General features: G+C 34.3%; 1 protein-coding gene across 1 annotated transcript; it reads left to right on the forward strand.

Moving 5' to 3' along the window:
- The first annotated feature begins 70 nt into the window (after nt 1-70).
- Nucleotides 71-17,007, forward strand: LOC105339836 (zinc finger SWIM domain-containing protein 8). Its single transcript, XM_011445600.4, has 22 exons — nt 71-303; nt 3,079-3,232; nt 3,447-3,541; nt 3,676-3,851; nt 4,166-4,273; nt 4,521-4,602; nt 5,065-5,185; nt 6,201-6,396; nt 6,650-7,744; nt 7,967-8,108; nt 8,201-8,376; nt 8,694-8,880; nt 9,272-9,382; nt 9,587-9,711; nt 9,851-10,164; nt 10,387-10,487; nt 10,777-10,966; nt 11,070-11,159; nt 11,293-11,576; nt 11,698-12,864; nt 12,966-13,143; nt 13,459-17,007. Exons 1-22 carry the CDS (start codon nt 129-131, stop codon nt 13,673-13,675), a joined length of 5,484 nt encoding a protein of 1,827 aa, XP_011443902.3. The 5' UTR covers nt 71-128; the 3' UTR covers nt 13,676-17,007.
- The last annotated feature ends 1,250 nt before the right edge of the window (nt 17,008-18,257 follow it).

The raw sequence follows: 18,257 nt of genomic DNA on the forward strand, positions 1-18,257 counted from the left end.
GATCATTTTCCATGAAAATGCTTGTTGCAAATCGATAAAAAAAGGTTTAAAACCTTTGTCGTAAAGCAGCTGACGGAACAAAAAGCTCGGAGTCGTTCAGACTTGAAGATCGCAGGCGAGCCGAGATAATGGACTTTATGTTTGATTGGGAAAATGAGAACGATAGGTTTTCTTTTGAAGATAGTGAGCGATTTGAGGAGGATTCACTCTGTTCCTGGATAAGCGAGCCTGAAAGTCTTTGTAACAATTGGAGGGGTTGGAAAAGACAAAATGGTGGGCAAGCGACCAATAATAAACAACAGGGTAAGTTTGCCGGAAACACCGGATTATGGATACCGATTTCTTCTGTTTCAAGTGAAAAATGAATTATTTTTCCAATCAACAAAGTAGGCGCCTTTGTTGACTTGTAAATGAGTGAAGGGACTCTCAAAAGGTCAACAATCTTGGAGTGAGGTGATTCACCTCAGTGTGGTGTAAGCTGTGTTTTTGTAGCCGACCTTTTTATTTTTTATCACATTAACTATTATTAATTTTCTCAAAAGTATATAATCAATATGACAAATGACTTGTACAGTTTCGACAAAGCTAATGAATTAATACACAAGAAACATGCGTACATGGAGGTAATGTAGGCTATGTGCAGCCTCTCTACGATAACATTGCATGAAAGTTGAAACCCATCTTCAGACTGTTTCAAACTGCATTTCCTGTTTTAGCAGAGCTGTTAGCCAAGGATAGCTCTTATGTTTAACATTTGATGTGAAATTTTTCTTCCAGTGAATTCAAAATCAATATGTCTTGATTAAAATTTCTGAAACAGAATTTAGCAATGAGAACCATGATTGAATTGAAACTAATTTGAACAAAAAGAAAACTGGCGAAAGAGTTTTTTTCCTGCAGTGATTTAAGCTGACAAACTATTGATATCAGTAAAATACTAAAGTCTGTTCCAGTATACTGATTCAGTCACAAATTTTAATGAGAATACCTCTCAAAAAAGTACAATTGAAATCGATTCATAGGAAAAATTCAAAGATTTCCTCATTAAAACTTCATATATTTTTACCAGGAGAAATTAATATGATCGAAATCAAATTTCTGATGGAGATTTAAAATGGGGAATGTTTTTATCTTTTCTCCATTCGGAAGCACTTGGGACACCTTGCACAATTTTTCAATATTTTCATTCAGGTAATTTTCATGTCTACTGTAATGTAAAATTCCCGTATACTTTCTATTTTTGATTGTGTATTGAAACCTGAAGCGGTAGAGGGGGCATTTCAAAACAGAAAATCAAGACTTTTTTCATTCTAGTGGATGAACGTAGTTTGATCACATTGGTATATAAGATTATCAAAATATGAAGCAAAAAGGGGTGAAAGCAGGAACTTTGGACAGTTAGAGTATATCAGTGATTTTGTTATAACTTTTCTAGAATTCAGAAAAAAATTTTCATCATATGAAATCATCTTGTGTCATATACAGGAGACTTCTTGTCTATAAAAGGCTTAAAAGCAAAACCCAAGATTTGTGACCAGCAATGCCTAGCACATATTGAGAGTTATCAAATGATAAAAAGAAAAATGGATGAGTGGAATATAAGCCCCCCTTTAAGCAATTCTTTAATACTTTGTAATGAGAAGAAGATAGTGGAGTGTCTTATATTACAAAAACCATTTATTTTAATTATTAAAAAACAAAAGATATCCCTCCCTTGCTGCCTCCCATCAATGATTGAATATTCACAACTGATTGGTGAATTGAAACAAAAGAATTTTAAACGGTTTTACAAGTGTCAAGTTGTGATTTTGAAGAAAAAAAAAGATAACTGGACTTTTAACAAATTAACAGCATTTGTTTTCCAAAAGTTTGCAAACAGTTTAAGGGCCTCTCTCTAGATCTACAAAGTGCTTCAAATCTACATAAGATTAATGTAAGATATCTTCATATTAATGTATCAAAAAATAGTTGTAACTTGTAATTAAAATTTTAATTTTTTTTTCATACATATAGTGACACCTTCACCACCCTGAATGTTTTTTTTTAATCCTTTTCTTTTTTTAGATATTTAAATGTACTTTAAAATTATTCAACAGACAAATGTACAAAGCTGTTCCTGATGAAAGAGATTAGACAGCAAGTTTTTATAGGTTATTTATGCCCTTTAGGCTACAGAAGTTAGTTGCGAAACAGAACAATCTGATGCAGGCTTAAAAATACTTCTATATCCAACCTTTACTCTGTATTACGTACTATTACGGTAAAAAATATTAGATTAATCATTTAAGCATCAGTGGAATATGTATATATAATTTTTGAAAAAAAATCTAGTCACACTAAAAAATAGTAAAATTCAATTTTAGAAAGTAAGTAATGTAATTAAGAAATAAGAAAAAATATTTCATAGTGTTACTGCTCCCACTTGGTCAAAGCCATTTAAATTGAAGATAGATTAATTTCTAAAAAACAAAAAATCTTTATTATGACCACCAGGCCACTAAGTTAAAGACCGTTCCTTGAAAAAGTTGAACGTGCAAGCTCAGTTGGTAAACATTTTACAGGTCAATGTTGGCTTTTTTTGTGTTGTTTGTTAGAACTTTTTATTATTTTCTGTATCATTCTATGTGTCCTTCAAGCAACAGAAATGTCTCTGTATTTTAACAGATTCTTCAGTGGCCTGTGGTTTGTTTAAGATGTCAGAAATTAAGGAGATATTTTTTTTTATCATGTGACATGTGTACTGTGATTTTTGTTTTGAAGTAATTTGTTTTGAGTTAAAACATTCACACATTTATCATTCGTAAGAAAAAAAGATGTTGTTTCAAGCTGTAAAGTATAAACAAAAACTTCATGTTGCACAAGGTTGGCATAGCATAACTAAGGTGATTTTCAACAGAAAAAAACTAATGATTTTATATACCCCACACTATCAGTAAATTACAGAGAGAGAGAGAGAGAGAGAGAGAGAGAGAGAGAGAGAGAGAGTGAGTGATCTGTGAGATTACTGATTAGAAAGAATTTAAGGTATATTCCTTAGTATACAGGTGTTGCTCTCATTAAAATTGATTTGTTTTTCAGCTGGGGCTGTGTCTTCTCTGGTAGAGCTAGCCTCCAAGGCTGTAGCTTGTCATATACCTTTTGAAGTAGTGGAACACTTCCCACAGCCCATTCCTGAACAGCTACAGCTCAGGATTGCATTTTGGAGCTTTCCTGAAAATGAAGAGGACATTAGGTAAAATCAATAGTTTAGATCATGAAAAGAGAATTTCTAGTTATTTTCTATTGATTGGTATTGATTATAATAGGAATTTTTTCCTAACCAACTGATGATTTACAGTACTTAACACATTTGAACTAACAAAACTGTTGTTGAATGATTGAATATCTAGAGAAAAATATATGCTTTTTTTCTATTGTGAGATACTTATTGTGGTCTTCTCTCTAAGGCTGTATTCCTGTTTGGCCAATGGCAGTGCTGATGAATTTCAGAAAGGAGAGCACCTGTACAAAACAAAATCAGTCAAAGAAGTTTTACAAATTGGTATGCATAATGTTTTTGTCATATGATATATTTGCTTGTTTATTGTTAAAGTTGAACCATGCAGAGTTTGGAGAAATATTTGATGTAATGTATTAGAATGCTTTGTAAAATATTAATTATTCCTCAAATGGCAGGATTCCACCTGAGTGCCTCCGTGATCCCTCCCCAAGGCTTACAGCAAGCAAAGGGGAACTTCAATGTGGCCGTCGTGTTTGATCGCAGGAGAATTTCTTCTTGTACATGTACCTGTAACAGTCAGCCTTCATGGTGTTCACACGTTGTGGCACTCTGTCTTTACAGAATTCACCAGGTAAGGACAGCTATTGTCAACAGGTGGACATATATTATGTCATCCATTGGTAATTGCTGCATGCTGTGCATTTGAAATGGCTATTTAATGCATAGTTAAAAAAAAAAAGAGGATGAGAATCATTATGTCCCAAATCAACAACATTCATTATGCATTCTTTAACAAACCAAAAGAATTGTTTACTAGTACATGTACTACTAAGTCATCCTCTCCGTTTTTTCATGAATATTAAGTAACATAGTGAAAGAAAAATTCTAGAGATTTGAGCTTTATATTTTTAACAAATTTTGATATGTGTTTAACTTAAATTAAAGGCAACCTCAGTGAAACTAAGAGCACCTGTATCAGAGTCCCTCTCCAGACTTCACAGGGACCAGCTACAGAAATTCGCCCAGTACCTGATTAGTGAATTACCACAGCAGGTTAGATCTCAAAACACATAAGACCATGCCAAGACCATTAATGTAACAAATACAATGTATTGTATACATACAATAAAAACTTAGTGACAAGTTGTTTATGTATATATTATCAAGTCTAACTGTCTTTAAGGGTGACTTACATGTATTATTTTCATATGGAATCAATATGAAACAAAATTCTCAATCAATGATAAAATCAGTTTTGAGATGTGATTTCTGTACAGGTAATCATTTCTCTGTCCTACAGATTTTGCCAACAGCCCAGAGACTGCTTGATGAGCTCTTGTCTTCCCAGGAAAATGCTATGAACACAGTTTGTGGAGCACCAGGTATGTTGACTCTGAATAAATTACCAAACATTTTGTATGTTCAATTTATTTTAGTATCCTGGAATTCAGCCTCTGAATGTACTTTTTTTTTTTTTATATGTATTGCATATTTATTATGCCTTGTATTCTTAATCCCATAACTTGAGAATGTTCATACAACTTCAAAACATTTCATGAATTTTACTGCAAAATCTGCAAATCTATCATATTTTAGTAAAAGAAATGGTGTTGACTTGTGAAGTGTTTTTGCTTGTGCAGATAGAATGATAAGTGTTTCTGAAGTACATGTTATGACTAACGTTGTAAGGATACTAAAGTTTGTATTTATAAGAGCAAATATGTAGAATTTTATTAAGTGTTTAATATCCAAAGGAAATTGGTAGGAAGCTCTTGAATTACATCATCATGTGACTGCTTGACCTGTATTTTTCCTAACTGACACCATTACATGTATTTCCACAGACCCAACAGCGGGGCCATCTGCCAATGAACAAACATCCTGGTGTCTGGATGAGTCAGCTCTGCATGAAAATGTGAAAAAGACCCTGGTCAAATTCTGTGTCCCATCTCCAATTGTTTTCAGGTGAAATATTTACATGATCGTATACACATATATTTTGAACCATAAAGCCAGGAGGTATTGGGACTGAATAGTCTTTCAATTACATGTAAAATCAATGATTACTGTAGATTGCTATTTAAACATGAGGAATAAATATCTGCATAAAATCGCAAGACGCACATCTCGCGAAATTTAAAATCTAGCTTTTATTTTTCGAACATATGTAAACTACATGAAGCTATATGATAAAATTCGGCTTTCACGATTTTTTGTTCTCGCGATTTGATGGAAAACGGTTGAATCGCGGAATTAAGTACTAGCGTAAAATAAGGAATCTACAGTAATTGCATATCTTTTGACGTGCCGTACTATGATTTTGGCCTTTCCAGTCCAACTTTTTTATCATGTAATTGTGGTATCTTTCATAATGTGAGAATTAGAACAATCATACCTAATCAGCAAATGAATCATGGAGGGGAGGGGGTTTCACATCACTAGAAAGGGCACTGTGGTTTTCCTGTAAAACTTAATGCAGATACAGATTGCACAGTATTGAATAGAAGACCTTTCTCTATGAATTCTTATATGTTGATGTATGTTGGTGAAAGGTGTGTCATAATCCAAAAAATAGGTCACTGTGGCATCAAATTGTTAATAACAGCATTAAAGGTTGGGATTTTCAGTATGCAAACATAGTATCATGTATCATTTACGCATAGCTTCAGATGGTTACAATTTACTTTAGCACTGACTTTAATTTTTTATGTAAATTTTATTGGAAATTGTCGATTTTCAAGTAACCTTGTCTGCAGGGGAAAAGGTTTTACAATGTATATTTAAGATCAGCTTACACATGCAGCTGAAAATATTTGAAAGTTTACAACATATATACATTGTACTTCTTTGTGATTTAGTAAATAAAATTATTTAACCCCCTTGAAACCCTGAGAAACATTGTTTTCTGTTTGTCCATCTATCTGAGTTATTAACAGTTGACCAAATGCTCAAAATCAAAAGTATCTGTAAATATTTACAGCGATGTCAATTACCTGTCTGCAACGGCTCCACCTGCAGCTGCTGAGTGGCAGAGTCTGCTCCGCCCACTACGTGGCCGGGAACCAGAAGGAATGTGGAACCTGCTTTCTATCGTAAGGGAAATGCTGAGGCGTAATGACAGCAATGCCGTCCGTTTACTGGAAATTATCACTGACGAAGTGCTGCAGTGTGAACAGGTTAGTCTTTTACAGTGTGTCTAATGACAATCAATTTATGAGTAAAATTCTTTGCAAGAAAAAGAGTATAAGGTTATTGTAGTGCATTACCTAGTCTTAAGATTTTTAAAAAAATCTTATAAGAAGATACTTATGCTAATGAATGAAAAAAATGTTGACATATTGGATTAAATATAGGTTGTCATTTATGTAATTTATGAAAAAACTTAAAAATTTTAAATTGATTTGGTTTGTTTTAATTTCATTTTTGTAGATTTTACTTTGGTGGTTCACGACAAAAGTCACAAATAACAACAATAACAATATAGGGAGGGGAAATGGAGGATCAGGAGCTAATGCCACACAGCATGCTGCCTCCAGTCTCTGTGATGAAATCGTTACACTGTGGAGATTGTCTGCTTTAAATCCAAAACTATCACCAATACAGAGAGATGACTTGGTGGTCAAGTTCAGAGAGTGGCATATTTCCACCATTGAAAAAGTGAAAAAGGCTAGATCTTCAGTAAATGGAGCATCCAACACCGGAATGAAGAAGAATGACTTGGAAAACTTTGTAGGGTTCAAGCCAAGCATTGAAGCCTGTAATTTAGAGTGGACGGACTATCCAATTCCTGGAGTTACATACTCAGAGAAGGAAGGATCCTGTATAGTTCAGTACATATTTAACAAACACAGTGAAAAGGACACCAAAAAACCTTCCCGGATTCAAGCCATGCCTGTTTGCTTCGACACAATCATCAGTACAGATAACAAGACAACTCTAGCCCAAGCTCACTGTATGCTTCAAGACGCTCAGGAATATTCAAACATGAGAAGAAATAATAACCATGCTAGTCAGAGAGACTCTATCATGAACGATGGTGCAATCAGTTCAGGGTCAGAAGGGTTTTGTGAACCAGAACGCAGTAGTTCTTTATTCAGAGGAGATTCGGATTCGGGATCAGAAATGAAAGAGGTCAACAGCAGGAGTAATTCTTTAGATGGTCATGACTTGAGAAACTATGCCCCTGAACTTATATCCAGCAGTTTTGGGCTTGAACGATCAAATAATGGTGTTCTTTCTCGCAGTGGAAGTAATCTGGATGAAGTGTTTGATGGAGCAGAGGGAGGTGCTGATGGAATGAACATTGGAATGTTTGGGTTTGAAGATGGTGAAAGACAGATGATAGAGGAGGTTAATGCCCAATCCCACAGGGCCGAAAACATGGATGTTCTCCATCCACTGGATGATTATCAGATTTATTACTTCAACAATCCCAAAATACCCGAACCTCCCAAGAGTAAAACTGAAAAGTCGGATGAGCCCAATCTGTTTGCTGGTGTTAAAGATCTCAACTCCATGCAAGATGTAAGTTTTTTTTATTAATTCTGACTTATAGAACTATTCTTAATTTAAACTATCCTAAAAAATCAAAGTTAAAAAAAGACATGCATGAAATTGTTAATTGATAATTACTAATTAGTAGCACATGGATGAACAGACATATCCAGGCTTTTTTTTATATCGTAATTGTTTTGAAAACCTTGTATACAAAGTCTGTACCAGCATTGATTTTGAAATCTTGTGCAGATCTTATTCTCCCGAGCTGAGGCTCTCCATGCACATGGTCACACTAGAGATGCTTGTCGACTAGCTCAGAAGTTAGCCGAAGAACTCCTAAGTAACCCACCAGACCTGTTGGCTGAAACTGCTAATCTTCCATCATTGAAAGGTAAAATTTGTATAATTATTCGTAAAAATTTTTACAATTTTCATAAATAATTTCTATTGAAATAAATTATTCTTTTTTTTAAAATGCTTCAGGAAAGAAGAAGAAAGTCTTAACCAGTATTAGTTTGCTGGCAAGTTCCACTTTGTCGAAAGCAGCCTTTCTATGCAGTGTTTTAGCAGAGGAAACAGAGTGCCACCACTTAGCTTTTAAAGTTGGAATGTTTGGTTTAGAAATGCCAAGACCCCCAGCATCAAGCAAAGCTCTTGAGGTAAATTGAACTGCAGTCAGTGATTACTTCTTCCTTAGCCTTGCAATGCATTTAGAATAATCTTTAGAACCAGTATGAATTGTTTAATTTCATGACAGTCTTAATGCAAATTTGATAATTTCCTGTATCACAAAAACCTACTTTCATGCAAAATCAATTTGAATAAAACACAGAATCATTATAGTTGGTTTATTTTCCTTTGAATGGAAAATTTTTAATTACGCAGATGCATTTACATAATGAAATGCATTGAAAATGTAAATTTCAAATTATGAAAAGGTTATTGATTGCTGATTTAACTTAATTCATAAATGTAGGTAAAACTAGCTTATCAGGAGTCGGAGATATTGAACCTAATGAAAAAGATTCCACTGGGGCCTGCAGAGCTGGCTGTTTTACGTGAGAAGGCAGAGGAGCTCCGTGACGGATCGTTTAAGACCCGTGGTGATGCACTTCTCCCTCTCACGCTAGCCACCTTTATTTTTGATTCCCTCTGTTTACCAGGTGACTATATGCCTTTCTCATACAATATACATAGAGACTAAAAGTATTTGCTTTCCCCATCAGTTTTGTCGATTGAATTTCATCATTATTTTTGCAATTTTTTTTATCAAGCAGCTTAAAATAAATTCAAGAATTCAACGATATGAAATTAGAAAGATTATCTATAGGAAAAATATAATGTTTGGAAAGCTTCAAGTTGATCTTTAATAACAAATCTTTTCTTTTTTGGCATACATTGACAATTTTTTATTGGTTAACTGACATTTTTTGAAGTTATGAAATGCTTTCTTGCAAGAAAATTTATGCCATAGTTATTCAAAGTGATTAATTGATATCTTGAACAATTTTTTACCTCTGAATTGAGAGAGTTTAAATGTTGAATTGTTTGCAGTGTTCCCTGTGGGTAGTTCCAGTAGCCGCCCTCCCAGTAGATCAGTACAGATCACGGTTAGAACCAGTATTGATGAGAAGCTAGGATTTGATGGAGCCGTAGCAGCATTAGGTATAGAACTAACAAGATTTTGTGTTTTGTTCTTTAATTGTTCAATTTTACAGGAATAGTCTTAAAGTAAATGCCAGTTTTGTTTAGTTGCTGAAAAGAAGTCTATTAGCTAAGCATTATAAGATAACTACGCTAGTATTCCCAAAACAAATCTTACTAGACTATTGTTTTGTACTTATACATATTTTATTGTTTTGTTATTAGGATTAAAGGCCAATGTCTCAGAAGCTGAACATCCCCTGTTGTGTGAGAGTACCAGGCGACAGAGAGGAGAACTGGCTATAGCCATGCTAGTGCATTACAAGGATGATCCAATTAAACTTAGCAAGGTAATGCTCATAAAACTGTTCAGTGATACTCATTAATATTAAAGCAGGAGTACTACATGATAGTGCTATATTGAAAGTATTTAAAATAGTTGGTTTTCATGGAATCATATTGATTGAATTATTTTAAAAATTTTTACAGATCATGGATAGATTGCTGGATAAGGAAGTTCATCAATTGTACAAAGCACCTAGTCTAGTTAACTATTTAGGAGTGAAAACCTCTTCATCTCATGCCAGCAGCACTGCCAGTGGTAATGCAGGTACCTCCCCTAATCCCCCGGCTTGTGGTGGGGTAGCTGAACCACCTGGTTCCTCCAGGGCAGGGAGTAGCGCCCCCAGTGGTGGTGCAAGTGCCCAGCCCGCTGTCCTTACAGCTAGTGACGTAAACCCAGCCCCCAACCGAACAGCTGTTGGGGCAAGGCCAAAGATCACTTATCCCCTCAGGTATAACAGGTATGTGTCGATCCTTGTTGTTTCTGTTACGCAAGTATGTCAAGGTGCTTGTTAAATGTATGTTGGTGAAATGGTGGTTCTTATTAATGTTATCTTGTTGTGTTCGATTTTGAATTAATTGTGTAGATATTTCTTAAAACTCATAATACCAGTGAGTAGTCGACAACGCATTGGAATTGATGTGCAAATATTTTTTAAGATGATTTCCTTTTATTTTTGTAGTGGAAAAGATACAGATAGCTCTGCTGTAGAAGAAGAAGATGAAGTGAGAGCTCTAGAGGCTAAGCTGAGATGTATGGCTCAGAAAAAGAAACCCTCACAAGGTAAGGAAATATAGTGAAATTTTCATATATTCATTATTACCTTCAATTGTGTTTTCAAATCATGAGGCAAAATTTTTTTTCAACTGAAAAGACCTTCTATGGAAAAAAGTACTTTTAAAAGATTATGGTTTATGTGCTTTTCAAATCAAATGGTTCAATAAAAGAATATATGAATGAATACCTGGTTACTTTTGAAAAGAAAGAAGATGATTAATACATGTATATGATTAGGCATTTGATTAGTTTTGATTGATTGGACAATTTCAGTAAAGAAACTAAAAATTTTCAGGTATGGCCAGTATTGATAGCAGTGCTCCAGAAACAACGTCCAGTGACAACTCCCCCACACTAATCCGAAGGACGTGGAGTAAGCATCAGGGCCCCGGCAGTGACTGTGGTAGTAGTGCTGACAGTGACTCCCTGGGTTCCAGCAGCTCGGGGGAGAAGGACCTACGGGCTAAAATGAGGGACAATGATAGGTATTCTATAATATCAGATCCTTACAAAAAAATTTTTGGAGATATTAAGAGTATGCCATTCTTGATGTTTGATTCTCAAAAATCTGATTATTTTGTCCTGTAGTCCACCAGATATGATGCCTGCCCCACGTCCCAGGTCTCAACCATTGTGTTTAGAATCTAGGAGCAGTACACCTAATGTTAAAAATACTAGGTTAGTGATTCCCATATCTTTACCTATGACTGTTTATTTTTTCTGTATTTTTAGATAGAAATGTTGGCAAGCTTCAAGCACATACTGGTAATCAGACAAGTCTTTAAAATTCACAATGTTTTATTTGTGATAGGTTCAAAGGTAAAAGTAGGATGATGCCAACAGTGCCTAACCAGCCAAGTGAAGCCATCGCACATTTCATGTTTGAGCTGTCCAAGACAGTACTGGGGAAGGCAGGAGGGAATAGTTCCACCTCATTGTTTACACAGCCCACCAACACAAACACAACTACTGGACCCCATCGCAACCTACACATCTGTGCATTCCAGATTGGTGTGTATGCCTTGGGTCTGAACAATTGTGTCTCTCCAAACTGGTTGTCCAGGACCTATTCTTCACATGTTTCTTGGATCACAGGTATGTGGTTAAATACAACTGGTGGCCAATATGCTATTATTCAAAATACTTGCTAGGGCAGTGTGTATGCCACAGCAAAGACATGTTTTGTAATAACTCGCAATAATAATGCTCTTTTCAGGCCAAGCCATAGACATTGGAAGCATTGCCATAAATATCTTGATTGACACATGGGAAGGCCACCTGACACCCCCAGAAGTTGCCTCATTGGCAGATAAGGCTTCAAGAGGCAGGGATCCAGCCATGGTGAGGGCTGCAGCTGACCTAGCTCTCTCCTGCCTCCCGCATGCCCAGGCCCTCAACCCCTCTGAGGTCCAAAGAGCTATCTTCCAGTGTAAGGAACAGAGCAGAGACATGCTGGAGAGGGCCTGCCTGGCTGTGGAGAGTGCAGCCAAAGGGGGAGGAGTCTATCCAGAGGTCCTGTTTGATGTGGCCAGGCAGTGGTTCGAGTTATCTGAAGAGGCTGCCAAAACGAACGAAGCTTCTAATGTATCTCGAAACCATTCTCATCAGGCGGAGCTTGACAGTGACAATTCAAACTCCTCATCCTTGGCGACAGAGAGACAGAGTCCCCTGGGACTCCAAGTTCTTCCCATGTCATCATCTTCAAATCATCAAGTGTCTAATCAGGTCGTGTCCCATGCTAATCCCACCCTAGCCCAACCCATGGTTTTGTCCTACACAATTCCACCCGCCAATCACCACCAGCTACCTCATCAAGCACTGGTCCAGCATATAGGTTACGTCCAGCAGCTTTCTCCATTTGGTCAACAGTTTACCCAACAACATATCCCCATCCATGGCCACAATGTTCATCATCCATATGTCACCTTCCCATACCAAACCCAACCCCCTTTTAACAATCTTCAGCTACAACAAGCTCCCAATGTCTACTCTGCAAATCCTCCACAGTTCCGGCCCCTGGGTACAGCAGTTCAGGTGTTTCCCCAACATTCACATTGCCAGATCACCCCCATTCAGTGCCCCCCATCATCCTCAGCTGGAGGGGCTCCCCAACAGCCAATACACCAAGCGGAAGCTTTGGTGGAGGTATCTTCTAATTCCCCCAGCCCACCTCAACAAGGGTCAACACAGGGTCATCATGGACCCAGTCATCTAGACAACGAGACTCAGTTGAATTATCTCATGGCTTCCTTCAGAGTAGGAATGCTGGCTTTGGAGACCTTATCAAGAAGAGTTCATGATGATAGACCACAGACTAAATATGCTCGCAATCCACCTTATGGAGAAGACGTTAAATGGCTTCTCGGCATTGCTGTGAAATTAGGTAAGGGAAAAAAAATGTATGTCCTTCAAAGCATCTTTGTTAAAAGTAGATGTAACAGAATCATGTGAAACACTCTCATTTTCTTAATTTTTGTTTTGTAGGAATAAATTATCTGCAGCAGTTCTGTGCGAGTGCAGTAAATGCGGTGGTCAGTCCCTTTGTGCTGTATGACATAGCGATCGAAGCGGCCCATGTCCTGGCAAGAAGTAATCCTGTCGTTGTCCAGAATCACATGAGATCAAACATCCTCAACCCTCTCATTCAAAAATGCCTGAACATGTGAGTAGCCAAATAATGCTACAAGTTTTATACCATAATCATTGTAAACTAAAAATGAACATCCAATATGAATTATACATTAATTCATATTGATAATTTTTTAGAGATTTATGTAGTTTGTTTTTATTATAATCATTATCCTGCAGTCATCATGATATATTTGTAAACATATTAAAGACCAATCATATGCCTTATCAAAGTATTAGACCTTATCATTAAAACAGTTTGCTTTTCATTCTATCAACTGACGATTGGTTGCACCCCTATGCAAGCGTTTGATCAGAATGATAAAGTAAATGGCTTTTTCCCCCTTAGGTTTAATCAATGTGCCCATCAAAAAATTCATCACATAAACCAGTCGGATTATGACGACTTTGTGAGCACCATCTGCAGTGCTAGGAACGCCTTCTGCCTTACTCCCGGAGGTCTGGTTCAGTTCCAGGAACTGCTGCAGAGTCTACGGAGGTCCAAATCTTGTCGGAAGGACCTTTGGACCAGAATCTTACACGCACTAGCGACGGGAAATGTTTGATATCCAACAGGATTAGTAATTCTATTAAACTAAAATAAATTAAAAATCAGGAACTTAGTATAGATTTTTATTATTTTTGATTAAGTAAGTCAATTAGAAAATGTTGAAAAAAATATATATATATATTTATGACTGTGAACTTGTGTTTTACGAATTTTATTATTTACCATTTCAAAGTCATACCCTATACTTGACTATGTTTTACATTTGTTTGTTAAATGTTTACAGTTTCCGTTTACTTCAATTTTTTTTTTTTTTTGGTTGGAAATAAATAGCATTTTTGTATGTTGATTCTTAGTTTCATTTACAAATCCAGTTAAAACTATTTATATATATTTTTGGTTTTTAAAATGAAACTCTTGTTTATCCTGTATTTTGTTGAATCTTCTCTTCCTTTACTGTAGTTGTCCGAGAGATACATACACACGTTGCCAAATAAATACTAGATATTTTAATAACTGTCTGAAATGAAAACAAGAAGAGAGTGTAATTTAACAGAATGAGTGTACTGCTAGCTAACAGGAAATATGTACATACTTGAAAGTTTATGCATAAGAATGTCTGATATTGAGTGAAAAAATATGACAAATGGTCATTATACATTCAAAATGAAAGTATTGTGTAACACCAAGGTCAAAAGATAACAAATGCATGTTGAACATGTTGAATAACGCAGTTACTGTGTATAACTGTATTTGTGATTAAAGTAATGTGCTCATAAGAAACAAAAAGATCCTTATATATAAGTATATTGATAGTGTGAGTTGAATGTTTAAATCATAAGGCCAAGAATGACTTTGATTTCTACCATCTTTTTATACTGAGATTATTTAAGAAATATCATTGAAAAGATACTCTGTATATATATTGAAGTTAAAATACAACAACTTTTTTTTGGAAAATACATCTATTGTATTTATTAGAAATGATGGAACTATTTTTAAAGGAAATGGTTAAAATGATTCTTGGAAAACCATTGTGTTATGGTGTAAGGAACATCTGATCAATTGTTTTTTAACACAAGAAAAAAAAAGAAAAAAAAAAAAATTCCTATGTAACATTTTCCTTGTTGTTTAGTATTTAGAAATTTATTTGTGTGTTGTTTTGATCCTTGAAAAGAGAAAAAAAAAAGTGTGCTGAGCATACCTAAACGATAATGCAATACGGAAACTTCTATATTTTATTGTCGCTGAACAAACATATTATATTCTTCATATCATTGGAAAATATCACTAGATTGAAATGCTTCATTTGTCAACTGTTCTATTTTTATAAAATCCCCATACAGTCCATATTTCTATAAATAACCTTGTTTGTTGTAAACACATGTAATATTTATTTTCACCTCACACCCTCTTACATATACTACATGTATTATCCCTCTCTGCACCATGTATATAAGTATTCATTGTCTACATGTATTATTTAAGACAGAAAACCTTAGTATTTATTTGATCACTAGTATTGTACTAACGGATTCTTGTCTTCCAGGGTGTTTTGTTACTCATGATCACCAAGTTCAGTCACAACAAGAACATTTTGAAAGAATCATATGCAACAAATGCATTTTATTTTCCAGATATGAATAAAGCCACATCAATTTAATTTCTTGCTCGTCAGACCTATAGAAATAATATTTTTAATTTCTTGCATCTAAGAAATCCTGTTCTATTTATTTGCACTCTATTTTTCATATTTTAAACTGTTTTAATATATAAATCAGAAAAAGGTAGAAATAATGTAATCCTCTGCTCAAATTTATTTATAAAGCACCTAAGCATTTTGCCAACGAAAAATAATATTTTTATTATTCTGTCGTTCTCCCACTCATACTTTTTTCATCAGGTGTTCAACGAATAGGAAATTAAATTAGTGTAGCCTAAATAGATAAATAAATCATTGAATATAGAATTGCAAGAAGCCTGAAAAGCTTTGTTAAAATACAGAAACATTATGTATTTATGAACACATTTAATTGATAAATTAATCAGTTATATATTTTTTTTGTAAAGTTTTTATTTTTAATTATTAGTCCATATTGGGGAAAAAGTCTGCTCTTGTTGCACATGATTCTTTGAAAATGTAGAATTGAATACATTTAAAATACTACAGTACTTGAATCATGTAATGGAGAAACCATGTTAAGTCTGAAAGATCATTATTTAGATTGAAAGTGAAAGATGTGAATGCAATTTTCAAATTAATCATTGTATAGCTTTATGAAGCTGAAACATTCACTATGCAAATCTTTGGAATCTTGGCAATCAGTACTATATTTTGGTGGTAAACTGTGACTTGTGGCAGTGCAAAAAATGATATAAGAACTTACTGAAATTTATAGATGTAAGGGTAATCTACAAAATCATGAATATCATTGTGACTCAAGTCAATGTTCCATAAGGTGGTATGGGACACCTCCATGATGTGACTTATTATTTATCGAAATAAACAATAAAGGGATCACTACGAAGTCATGAGTTCGTATCCCACTGGGGATTTTAAAATTTGTATTTTTCCAAAAATCTTTAAATGTATTTTTTTGGTTAAATATTGTAAAAATTAAAAATTCTAAACCGGTGAAAGTATTTTAATTATAATGTACTTTAATCCACATTAATATTGATAGATGTCCCATACCACCTTAATTCTTACCGAATAGTGTACACAATAATAATCCACTTTAGAAATTAATGATCCTAGTTTGTACTAATAAGGCAGTATTTTGATTTATATAATTCTTGATTTTTTTTATTTTAACAAATGATAATACCCTATACCATAAGAATCACTGTTTATGCAGATTTTTCTTTTGGTGGACAATACAATGTATTTTTTCAAACAATGAATTGTAAATGTCTTTTTAAAAATTGCACTGTAGAATGGAATTATAATCACACAGCATGCAGTTTCAAGATGCAGCACATAAATGTGTTTTTGGTCAATATGCAAGACCAATATGTCCCCAAACATGACAGAAATTGATCTCAGATATAATTATTATAATTCATATTTAATGGATATCAATATTTAATAATGTGACATCTTTGTCAGCAGTTAGAATCCGATCTCTGCCCCGCCCCCTGTCAATCACCATGGGGACACCTGTCTGTGTTCAAGACATATAAAAGTAGGAATAATAATCCTGTAATTTACCCTATGCACTTCATTCTCTTGGCGTCAGGTTATGCATATTAGGTAATATCCAGATACTGTGGCTGGAGTATTGTTTTGCAAATATTGCATCCATATTCAGGTTGAAATATCTATATATCATTGTCTAGTCAAACGATTATTAAAATTTCAAAGATTCATCCTCCATTTCATGTTTTGGTTTATTTTTTTTCTCCAAAAAGGCATTATTAAAAAAGGTTAAACTTCTGATTTTGTTGTAATTGATACTTTCACTTCAACCTTTTTCTTTAAAGAACTCTAGATTTTTTTTTTAATTTGGTATTGTATTGAAATCAAATGATGATTAAATGTTAAAATATAGTTTGTTTTTATTAGTAATTTATTGAAATTGTATTAAATTTGATATTGCATATTTAAATATTCTAATTCCTACAGGTACATGTTTAAAAAAATACTTGTGAACATATGTATTTAAAAAAATATTGTTTGTCCAAAAATGTTTTGGAAAAAAAAACTGTTTACCATAAACTTAAGATTTGTAATTTCTTTTTACTGTAACATCAGTCGAGTTGTTCTCTGATAGTTGTCTTGACATCAATTCCATTACTATCACCTCACACCAAATCCCAGTCAATAAACAGTGAAAACAAAATATGTGTCTTTTCCTTTTTTCAGCGCTTCTTACCCAAATGCTTGGTTAACTTTTCTGATTGAAGACTTTATTGTATGTGAGTTTGTCTGCTTATCTGTTACATTAAATTCCATATTGATTGGGATCCGAATCGTGCAAAGGACCTATTTAAAGATGACTTCGCACAAAGTGACCTTCGATTTTAAGATGAAGGACCATGCGGAATTTTTGCTTAATATATTTAAAATTGATATAATTAAGAAGTAAATAAGAAAATAGAGGCATAATTTTGAAAATTGATATAAATAAGCTAGAATGAACAAGTTTAAAGATAATTTACTGTAGCTACTTTGCTTTATACCCCTGGTTGAAGGAGGGAATCTAATTTTACGCTAAAATATACATTTTTTGAATTATAATAAGAAAATTGGAGCTAGCATTTGTGAAATATATATTGAAACGAACTTGCATATGATTGTTTCAAGTGTGCCAAAACCATGACATGCAGGCAATCATAAAGGAGGTGCATAGAACGAAAATAAGAACCATCTGAAATATATAGAAATGTTTCAAAAGTACGTTTGTTTTCATTATAACTAGAATTTGTAGGCAACGGAGTCCTGTGGTTTAAATTCTTACATGTATGCAAGTCTATCGTTAAGTCAACAAACTAGTGGAAATAATTTACCTGTTTGGAAAATGTTGGCTTATACATAAAAGTAGTCCTTAGCATATGTTACAAAGGTGCAATTATAAGACAGATGAATTCCTTACCAGCGAAGAAGTTAAAAATAAGTTTTGAACTAAAATTTGTAACTG

The sequence above is a fragment of the Magallana gigas genome, chromosome 7 (assembly GCF_963853765.1).
Source record: "Magallana gigas chromosome 7, xbMagGiga1.1, whole genome shotgun sequence".
NCBI lineage: Eukaryota > Metazoa > Mollusca > Bivalvia > Ostreida > Ostreidae > Magallana > Magallana gigas.